Source organism: Oryzias melastigma, linkage group LG17 (assembly GCF_002922805.2).
Source record: "Oryzias melastigma strain HK-1 linkage group LG17, ASM292280v2, whole genome shotgun sequence".
Classification (NCBI taxonomy): Eukaryota; Metazoa; Chordata; class Actinopteri; order Beloniformes; family Adrianichthyidae; genus Oryzias; species Oryzias melastigma.
The window spans coordinates 1117398-1128770 of NC_050528.1; the positions used below are offsets into that span (position 1 = coordinate 1117398).

At 39.7% G+C, this 11373-nt stretch overlaps 1 protein-coding gene across 1 annotated transcript; it reads left to right on the plus strand.

Moving 5' to 3' along the window:
- Positions 1–7558: 7558 nt before the first annotated feature.
- Positions 7559–9594, plus strand: LOC112147853 (apolipoprotein D). Its single transcript, XM_024274501.2, has 5 exons — positions 7559–7673; positions 7739–7872; positions 7940–8061; positions 9149–9234; positions 9311–9594. Exons 1-5 carry the CDS (start codon positions 7574–7576, stop codon positions 9550–9552), a joined length of 684 nt encoding a protein of 227 aa, XP_024130269.2. The 5' UTR covers positions 7559–7573; the 3' UTR covers positions 9553–9594.
- The last annotated feature ends 1779 nt before the right edge of the window (positions 9595–11373 follow it).

Consider the following 11373-nt stretch of genomic DNA (forward strand, 5'->3'; position numbering starts at 1 on the left):
GAAGAAGAAAATATGAAGAAAAACCTGTTTTAGACTAAAAATGGTTACTTTAAAAAATATAGTTTGTAAAATTCATGCTTGTGAGTTTATAAAGATTTTCATTTAGTCAGAATGTATGTTTACGTCGACTGAGCGTTAGCATTAGCCATCCTATGGGAAATCCCATTATATGTTAGCATCAAGCTAGCAGACTTTAGCATAATTCGTTGGATCGATGTCTATCTTTATGGATCGATTATTGATCTATCAAGCTTAGATTGATTTTATCAACACAGGCTCTTTAAAAGACTCTGTTTATTAATAAAGTTTGATCTAATTTGACTCAGATTATGTGTAAATAAAATAGTTTAACATGAGAGATTTTCCTAAAAGTGTGAAACAACTTCCAGTTAACATTTTCTAAAAAACTAGTTGATTTCCTGAAGCTTTTAGTTCCATTTTGCTGCTTGGAAATAAGTTAAAATACTGTATATTTCAAAATCAATTTCCGTCAAAATAATCTTTTTATGTCTGGAATCAGAGCAACAGAACTCATTTTCTGTTCATTCAATAAAGTTTAAGACTTCTCCGTGAGGTTTAGCTTCACTTTCCTACACTTTACAGGTTTCTGAGGGAACCTGTCACCAAAGGTGAGCAAACAGAACTTGCGTCTCACTCCTGCAGCCAACAGAGGCCCGGCTGTAGCTCCCAAATCCCCGGATTTGGCTCTTTGGATTTGCAGTTGCCCGGCTAATCTCATTACATGAATGAATTAAAGAGAAAAATTGCTGACAACTTAGATGGAGCCCTGAGGAGGTCATATCAGACAGGACAGAAGCGGTGTCTAGCCCTTCCTAATCCCCAACACAACACTAGATAAAGCCATGCAGATTCTCACAGTTGCATCAGGCAGATTACATTTGCTAAGATTTTTCAGTGATAAAGGTAATGTTGTTCAAAGCAAACTGAAATCTTTTCATCTTTAATGTATTAAAACAGGTTCTGAGCCAATTTGGAGATTAAATATGGAGACTTTGAGGTTCTTTTTGATGACATCGACAGATTATTGGCTCTTAACGCCTTGATGAAAGCTGCACATCATGAAGAACGAGTGAAACTCTAAATAAAGACGCAGAAAAAAACATCCTGCAGAGAGAACATTGATGGTTTTAGGACGACTGAAGCAAGAAAACAGGATCTCCATGTGGACCAGAGATGTCACAAGAGGCCAAAATCCAAAATACACCTGTGGTCGAGGGCCGAACAGGATAAACATTTAATGAACGCTCTAAAGCAACATTTTTAAGACCGTAACTTTTTAACATAATAGTGTGAATGATGTAAGCGGAATTTGGCTGCTGAGGAATCTAGTGCTGGTAATTGATAGTTAAAACGCTGAAGCTGAAAATGCTGAAATATTAGCTAAATACCAAATAAGCCTGAAAAAAAAAATAGATTAGCAAAAACAGCTAGCATGTAGCTGAAGTTTTGGCTAAACTCCAAAATAGCCTAAAAACGCAGTAAATACCAAAATAGTCCAAAAGCAAGCAGAATGTTAGTTTTTAAAACTTTAAAATCATAACTTTTTATCATAATTATGAACTAGTTATATAGCGTTACCTGCGATAATGCTAGTGTGAATGCTGTAAGCTGAATTTGGCTGCTGAAATTAATAGCTATAAAATGCTGAAGCTGATAGCCACTAAAATATTAGCTAAAAGCAAAATTAGCCTAAAAAAAACAAACAAAAAAAACTTAGGTTAGCCAAAACAGCTAGCATGTAGCTGGAATGTTAACTAAACTCCAAAATAGCCTAAAAAAATCTCCGTAAATGCCAAAATACCCCAAAAAGCTAAGTTGAAGTTGATAGCTGAAAACGCTAAAGCTGATAGCCAGCTAATGTATTTTAGACCAATATATTAGTCTAAAAAATGGAAAAAAAGTTTAAATTAGTCAAAACAACTAGCATGTAAATATTAGCCTAACTCTAAAACACCCTAAAAGAAACTTTCAAAATTAGCCCAAACAGCTAGCATGTAGCTGAAATATTAGCTAAACTCCAGAACAGCTGAAAACAATCGTATTAAATACCAAAATAGTCCAAAAAGCTGCAGAATGCTCATTTTTAAAACTTTAAAACTGTAACTTTTTAACATAATTATGAATAATAAAGAAACAGGAATATTATTCCAGAATAAATCAAATTAAACCTTAAATAACTTTCAATATTTTACTCTCCATAAAAATATATTTTGTCAGAATTATACAAGTTAGAAATGAGCTCAAGATAACATCGGGTCATTAATAACAATAAAATGATCTGGAGGGCCGGATAGAATTACTTGGAGGGCCGGATCCGGCCCCCGGGCCTCGACTTTGACACGTGTTGCAGACTTACCTTCTCTGCGAGCAGAACTTCTGCAGATTTCGTTAAAGTTGAAGCTGAAGCGGCAGAAGGAGATCAGTGGGATGGACCCCAGCAGCTCCTCGGCTCCGACCGGCTCCTCTGCTGACGCTCCTCACTTCCAGCCGCTCAGCAGCATCCTGCCAACCTGCTAACTGGCTTGTGTTCTGTCTGCTGCCAGCCAAGTACCTTAACTAAAAAAGACCTTTTAAATACCGGTTCTTTTCATCTCCATTAGCTGGCCTTATCTCCTGCGGTAAGCCCTCCCTGCCCTGACATCACCGTGATCTCCTCCAACCGCTCGCTGCACCTTCAACTGAAGTGTAATTACTGAAGCAGACCTGCTCCTAAGCGTGGAGAGCTAAACCTCTTTCAACGTTTACCTCACTAATCCCTTGTTAGCACTTTAGTCCACGGTTAAGACACCTAAATGCTCGGCTTCCTTTTCCAGTTGCAAAATGGTCGGCCCCTCCCTCCCCGCTCTCGGCGCCATGCAGAGGGCTGCAGATTTGACCAGATCTGTCTTCTTTTCGTGTCTGGTTTGGCTGTGGGGAGCATTGTGCTCGGCGGGGTGCAGAGGGGGCTGACCCAAACATGCTTGGTGGTAATTTGCCAGAAATCCGCCTGAATGTTGGCTGGATCATCCTCTCAGACCTCTTAATCTGACAGTTTGTGCTCAGCAAGCTTACAGCATTCTGCACTGCTCTGGAGGTTCCTGCACGGCCTGGTGGGCCGCGAGGGGCACAGCAACAACACTTCCTCTGGACGGGGGTTAGGAGAGTCTCTGGAGAACATGAGGGTCAGTTCACATGCACCGATGAACAGCTCCAATCTGAGGTCACTTCTTACTGCTGGAAGATCTGATCTTAAAATTATTGATCAAAATGAATCAAATTCATGGTCAAAATCTGCATATTTCTGTGTGACTGAACCTCTAAAAGTACCAACTCAACGGAGACCTGATGTGTTGTAAAGACGCTCCATCACTTTTTAAATAAAACCTGTAGAAGAAATGATCAAACACGTCATCATCCAGCGTTTGGATCTTCTGTCTCTGCAGGTCAGAACCGACCCGGAGCAACAGGAAGTCTGTTCTCTCCTGGCTGAAACAGAGACGCTACTGAGCTGACGGATCAAAGTTCTCTTTTATTAGTTGTTATCTTCGAATTTATTTTTTGAAATCTGCCTCAACTGCTTTTTATTACGTCAAAACATTTCTTATAAAAAGGGACGACGAAACATTTTGTGATTATTTTTGTTCTGAAAAGCCTCAGGAATATTTTCAGTTGAAATGTTCTAATTTTTTGACAGTTTATTTTGAGATTAAGATGCTCAAATAAAGAACTCTCGTGTTTGGAGATGTTTTTATTCTCCATGTCCATCAGATGATTGGAAACAGTTCTCACAGACGTTCTGCAGCTTCACTGATTCACGTTTCACAAAAACCAAAAGATCCAAAGGAAACAGGACAAAAAGCTGCTTTTACAGGAAAATATTTGAACAAATGTAAATAATATTTGTCGTTTACACACATAGAATAATATGTGACGACATGTTTTGCATGAATGTCCATCAAAGTACAAGAAGTAAAAAACAGTATGAAGTTTGAGTATGAATACACAACAAAAATTCACAAATCTAAAGTATACTATGGTATACAACATTAGTGTTAAAGCAGATAAAATGAGGGCAGAGATGGTGTAGCGTCCTGCAGTTTCCTGTTCAGAAGTAACAGTCTCTGTTTTCTCTTTAACTTCTGGATGAGTTTCATTCGGTTGTGGAGTTTTGTTAAAGGTTTTTCTCTTCAGTCATGATGAGCCTCGTGAGGTTTGAACATCGTGAGGTTTGAACATCGTGAGGTTTGAACATCGTGAGGTTTGAACATCACGAGGTTTGAACATCATGAGGTTTGAACCTCGTGAGGTTTGAACATCATGAGGTTTGAACATCATGAGGTTTGAACATCATGAGGTTTGAACCTCCGTCCTCCTGTTTTGTTTGAGATTCCTCCAACTGGGTCCTGAGCCGCCACTACTTATGCTTTTGGCACAAACCATTAGTTAATTAGAGGGGTGTCCTTCAACAAAAGCACAACGACGTGATGCAAAAACAAAAAAACCCCAAACATTTCTAAAGACTTCAGGAGAAAAAATATTTATAGTAAACCTTAAATATTGTATTTTTATATTTCTTGGTTTGTAAAGTCTCAGAAACTTTCACTCTACCTGCATTATTCCCATTCCGTCTCAATGGTTTCTCCCAACAGCTTAACCAGCACTCGGCAGATTACAGAGTCCAGAACCTTTCAGAGCCAGAACCTGAACCTGAACCTGAGCCTGAACCAGAACCTGAACCTGAACCAGCACCAGAACATAAACCTAAATCTAAACCTGAACCTAAACTAGAATCTAAATCTAAACCTAGGTTCTGAACCAGAACCTGAACCTGAACCAGAAACAGAACCTGGACCAGAACATAAACCAAAATCTAAACCTGAACCTGAACCTGAACAAAAACCAGAACCAGAACCTAAACCTAAACCTAAACCTGAACCAGAAACTGAACCAGCACCAGAACATAAACCTAAATCTAAACCTAAACTTGAAGCTTAACCTGAACATAAACCAGAATCTAAATCGAAACCTAGGTTTGGAACCAGAACCTGAATCTACATCTAAACCTAAACCTAAACCTGAACCAGCACCAGAACATAAACCTAAATCTAAACCTAAACCTGAACCAGAATCTAAATCTAAACCTAAACCTAAACCTGAACCAGAACCAGAACCAGAACCTGTATCAGAAACTGAACCATAAAAAGAACCTGAACCAGAATATAAACCTAAATCTAAACCTGAACCTGAACCTGAGCCAGAACCAGAACCAAAACCAGAACCAGAACCAGAACCTAAACCTGAGCCAGAACCTGTATCAGAAACTGAACCAGAAAAAGAACCTGAACCAGAATATAAACCTAAATCTAAACCTGAACCTGAACCTGAACCAGATGCAAACCAGAACCAGAACCAGAACCAGAACCAGAACCTAAACCTAAACCTGAACCTGAACCTGAAACTGAACCAGAACCTGGACTCGCTTGGTCTCCTCGTCCTTCATCAAACCCTCGTTTGGACCTGACTCCTTTAGCCGGGAGGATCTGCTGATCCTGACGGGATGTTTAAGCTACTGGAGGATTTAAAGTTTCCATAAATAAATAAAAACTCTGTGAGACGATCAATGATTTCAGTTTGAATCTAAATGAGTCATAAGTGATGAAGACTTCACACCTCAAACCTGAAGGACCAGAACTCTCCTTCCTACCTGCAGGGTTAGACTAAAAACAGGAGGGAATTCTGTGGAATTAAGAAAACAGGGATTTAGGACATCTAAACCGCTAATTTAGGAATCTCCTGGCTGTAAGCTTTTTATAAGGGATTTCTGTCCAACTTGTTTGCAACCAGCATTATGGAGTCACAGTGAGGCGAAGGGATCAGAGCGGGTTTAACCTCAGCAAACCGGCCTGGCTATAAATTCACTGGGTCAGCGCAGAGACCGGTCCATCCATCTTCTAATTACAGCAGCAATCTGCTGTCCGGATCAGCGCCGGTTCCTGTCAAACCCCGGCCGGGCCAAAGATGTAATCCCTCTTAGCTGAAAGCATAATGGCTTTGGTTCTGATCTTGATCGCGGTGACATCCTGGGATTCTTCATCTCTGGGAGTGACTGAGGAAGAGGAGCGTCCGACCACCGCTGCTTCACATGAACGCTGCTGCTGGAAATGACTCCAAGCTAATCGTGATCCCGGCGGGATTTTGAGGAACAGTCTTCAGAAAGACGTTGGATGAAGCTGCAAACCAGCGGAGGATGGAAGAGTCGGATCTTTGTGACGTTTCCTCCGTCAGTCACTCAGGCTGAGCCTGTCAATCATCACAGCTGTCGTCACGAGTGTTAGAGATCCTCTCCGGAGTCTTCAGGGCCGATTCACAAACTCAATTATTAATCACAAATCGGGAAAATCACGATTAATCACTTTTAATTCTTTTTTCATTAGAGTTTTTGTCAGCCACTTATTCTCTGCAAATAATCATAACATGAAATCACACGTAAAACTGTTCATTTAGAACGTTTATTTTTAACCCTTTCAGGGTCTAAAACTCAGTTTTTTATTTACTTCTGTATTTTGAATTTGAAAGACGACCTGCTGCTTATTTGGTATCATTTTAATCAGCACAACCTCTCCTGTGTGACTCTACCTTTATTTGATCCCTTTCCCATGTTCTGTTCACACACTAGATATAAATCATGCAAACACAGAACATTTTGGGATTCATTTTGCTATGGAAACCCCAAAAATCTTTAACAAACTGTTTTTACGACCTAGAATGAGAGTTTTATGTGTCATTTTATGAAGACAACAAGAATAAAATTCTGGGTTTTGTGAGCTACGTATCTCCATCGTGATGGTTTTGTCACCTCGAGGTGATTTTTTCTGTTGTTATTGAAATCTAGAAACAAAGAAAAACTCCAGAACAGAAAATATAACAGAACCAACATTTCAATGGATAAGGAAGCGTAGAGACCATCAGGAGATACAAATGAAATGATGGGTTCTTGTTTCTAGTGTATGTTGAAGCTGATTTGAGACACGGGTCAAAACCGACCCGTTAGCCCTGATGGTGACAGAAAGCTACGAGGACGGAGAAGTTCCCACCACATGTTGCCTCCACTTCCTGACACTTTTGTGTCTCTGTCTGATGATGTTCACCTGAAGGAAGTGACCTCACACATTGTGTTTGTCCTGGAGTTCCTGTTCCTGCTTTCAGCCTCTCCTGAAGCTCCTTCTCCTCCACGGTTTCTCCTCGACTCTCAATTGAATTTTATTAATAAATCATAAAAATGGCCTCATCGGGCTTCAGTCTCCTTCTCTCTGTTGTCCTGTGGGAGAGGTCACATGACCTGATCCATGATCAGTAACATTCATTTTACTTATTACGTCCCCCCCACCCCCCCATTCTAAAATCCCTCCAGTGAAGAACTCTCTGGTTACACAAACGTGCTCCTTTCATGACCTCCAGCTATTCCTGGCTTGTTATGCTATATCACCTTTAAGATAATGTCTCACCTGAAAACATTTGCTCAGCAGTCAAGGTCTCCCTCCAGCCTGTCAATAATTTTCCTCCATATGTGAACATGAACAGCTGCCAAATGCCCCCCCCTTACGTAAAAAAGATGCTACCTATAAAAGAGACGGCAGCCGCAGAACTTCACTGCAACCCGGGAAGACGTACAGGTGAGTTTCGGAGACTCGCTTCCTCTGCAGATCCTTCAGGAAGTTCACTCTGTTTCTCCTCTAAGGGACACAAAGGAACATGAATCCCATCCAGATGTTGGGCCTCACGCTGCTGTGCGCGCTGTCCGCCAGCGGTCAGGTCATCATGCCCGGCAGATGCCCGGATGCTGCCGTCCAGGAGAAGTTTGATGCTGCGGCGGTACGTTGTGATGCTCAGGAAGCCCGTCCCAGTGCAGGCTCGTCTCACTTCCTGTCTGCTTCTGCAGTACCTCGGTAAATGGTTCGAGATCCAGAAGCTGCCAAACTCCTTCCAGAAGGGCCAGTGCAGCACGGCTGAGTACAGCCTGCAGAGCCCCGGCGTGGTCGGCGTCCTCAACAGAGAGCTGCTGTGAGTTCTCCTGCGACCAGAAGAAACTCAAGGCCCGGGGGCCGGATCCGGCCCTCCAGATCATTTTATTTTATTGTTATAAATGACCCGATTTTATCTTGAGCTCATTTCTAACTTTTATAATTTTGACAAAATATATTTTTATGGAGAGTAAAATATTGAAAGTTATTTAAGGTTTAAGTTGATTTATTCTGGAATAATATTCCTGACTTTTTATTATTCAGAATTATGTTAAAAAGTTATGGTTTAAGGTTTAAAGAATTAGCATTCTGGTAGCTTTTTGGACTATTTTGGTATTTACTAAGATTTTTTAAGGCTGTTCTGGAGTTTAGATAATATTTCAGCTACATGCTAGCTGTTTTGGCTAATTTTGAAAGTTTCTTTTAGGGTGTTTTGGAGTTAGGCTAATATTTACATGCTAGTTGTTTGACTAATTTAAGACTTTTTCCCGTTTTTTTTAGACTAATATATTAGTCTAAAATATATTTCAGGGGTATTCAAATCCAGGCCTCGAGGGCCGGTGTCCTACATGTTTTCCAACCAACCTTCCATTGAAGCTCCTTATTGGCTAAACATACCTGATCCTGGAAATTAGCTGCAGATAAGGCAGGATTTCTGGAAAACCTACAGGAAGCTGGCCCTCGAGGCCTGGATTTGGGCCTCTCTGCTGTAGGTTTTCCAGAAATCCTGCCTTATCTGCTGCTAATTTCCAGGATCAGGTATGTTTAGCCAATAAGGAACTTCAATGGAAGGTTGGTTGGAAAACATGTAGGACACCGGCCCTCGAGGCCTGGATTTGAATACCCCTGATATATTAGCTGGCTATCAGCTTCAGCATTTTAAGCTTAAAGTTTTTCAGCTATCAGCTTCAACATCTTCATCTATCAGCACTAGCATCTTCAGCGGTCAAATTCCGCTTCCAGCATTCACACTAGTATTATTGCAGGTAATGTTATATATCTAGTTCATAATTAATACATTTTTATCCTGTTCGACCTCAGGTGTGCTCTGGATTTTGGCTCCTTTGTGATTGAGTTTGACTCTCCTGCTTTAATGACTTTTAGCTCAAATGTTTTTGCTCTTTCAGGAACAACGGCACCATCTACGCCCTCACCGGCACAGCCAAGCCCAGCCCCACCGAGCCTGCCAAGCTGATGGTCACCTTCTTTGAGAGTAGGAACCGCTTGTTCCTCCTGTTTGTTCCTGATGTTTGCTGGACGTTCATCCTGACCTCCTTCTCCTCCTACAGACAACCCTCCTTCCCCCTACTGGGTTCTGTCAACCGACTACACCAACTTCGCGCTGGTCTACAGCTGCACTGACCTGGAGCTGATCCACACCGACTTCGTCTGGATCCTCAGCCGGACCCCCAGCCTGCCCCAGGAGACCCTGGAGAAGCTGCAGAACATCCTGATCTCCATCGGAGTCAGCGCCGACAAGCTGCTGACCACCAACCACGACCAGGATTACTGCAGACCCATGGGCAACTGAAGCTGCTCGGGAGCAGGAATAAACCACGGTCCTTGAACGCAGCGTCCGAGTCTGATGGTCTTTCTGTCATCGTCTCCATCTTTAGATGAACTTAGATGAACTCGTGAAAATGTCAAAAATCTTCATGTTTTAACTCTAAGTGAAATGAAAAAGAAAAGAGAAATACAATCAAAATAGTTAAAGTAGAAGAGCTTGAAAAAATGTTTCTCTCAAAACAAATATAGAAAACAAGATGATTTTTACTTTTTATAAGGGACAAAAATCCACCAAAGGGACAAAATAATGTGTCTCTCTTTTAAGGTTTCTTAAAATTAGATGTAATATCCAGTTCTTATAAATTTAATCTTAAAGATTTTGTCCTAAAATGAGCGAAAACTTCATTAACTATTTAATACATTACTTCTTTAACTAAATACTTCCTTTTAATCCCTAGAACAGTCAAACTTCCATTATTTCTGGACCATAATTATAATATAAAGATTAAAATGATCCATTATAATAAAAACTTGTTTTAAAATTATTTATAAATTATTTGAGTTATAATAAAACTTTCCAGTTTCAACATCGCTCACCTTCCACTAAACTTCTGCTTAAAAATGTTCTGTAAAGTAAAATAAAACTTGTTTCTTTAGATATTAATTAAGATGAGATCATTTTAAGATCAAATGATTCAACAATATGTTCAAAACTTAAAATGAGTTTCACGTCTTCCTGAAAAGTCACAAAGTTATTTAGTAAAAAGACATTTAAACTAGAAACTGGATCAAATACTATATTTTATGTTTTTTCAGTGGAAGACTTAAAAAGTGTTTGTAAAATAAAAAAAGGTTGAAGAAAAAGAAGTAAAAATCTAAATTCTGTGACAAATTCAAACCAAACTTTATTGAAAAAACAGTTTTCATAAATCAGTGACACAAAATGTTTTCATGATAAAAACATTTCACTTAAAAACCAAAAACACAAACAAAGCCTCTCCTGAGCTGCACACATGAATCATTACACATAGATAGATGGTAAATCTCCTCTTATAGGAGCAGCTGTGAAACTCTCAATGAAAAAGTTGCAGGTTCAATTCCTGCTTTCTTGGGTCAGACGCTGAACCACTTGTTGCTCCTGGTGGTTAATGTGGCGCCGTTGTTCACCAGCAGAGGCGCCATCAGTGTGGGAATACAACTGTGACTGTATAAGTAAACACGGTTTAACTTAAATCACACGTGTCAAAGTCACAGCCCGGGGGCCGGATCCGGCCCTCCAGATCATTTTATTTTATTATTAATGACCCGATGTTATCTTGAGCTCATTTCTAACTTGTATCATTTTGACACAATATATTTTTATGGAGAGTAAAATATTGAAAGTTATTTAAGGTTTAAGTTGATTTATTCTGGAATAATATTCCTGCTTTTTTATTATTCAGAATTATGTTAAAAAGTTACAGTTTTAAAGTTTAAAAAATTGTAATTCTGTTAGGTTTTTGGACTAGTTTAGGTTTTCCAAAGTTTTTTGGGGCTTTATTGGAGTTGAGCTAATATTTACATTCGAGCTGTTTTGGCTAATCTAAGTTTTTATTTATTTATTTAGTTGTTTAGTTTGTTTAGGCCAATTTGTCATTTAGCTAACATTTTAGCTGTCTATTAGCTTCAGTGTTTTCAGCTATCAGCTTCAGTGTTTTAACTATCAGTTTCAGCATCTTCAGCGACCAAGTTCAGCTTCCAGCATTCACACTAGAATTATCACAGGTAATGTTTTTTTTTTTTATCTAGTTCATAATTATGTTTAAAAGATACAGTTTTAAAGTTTTAAAATGTGGTTTTCGAGTGT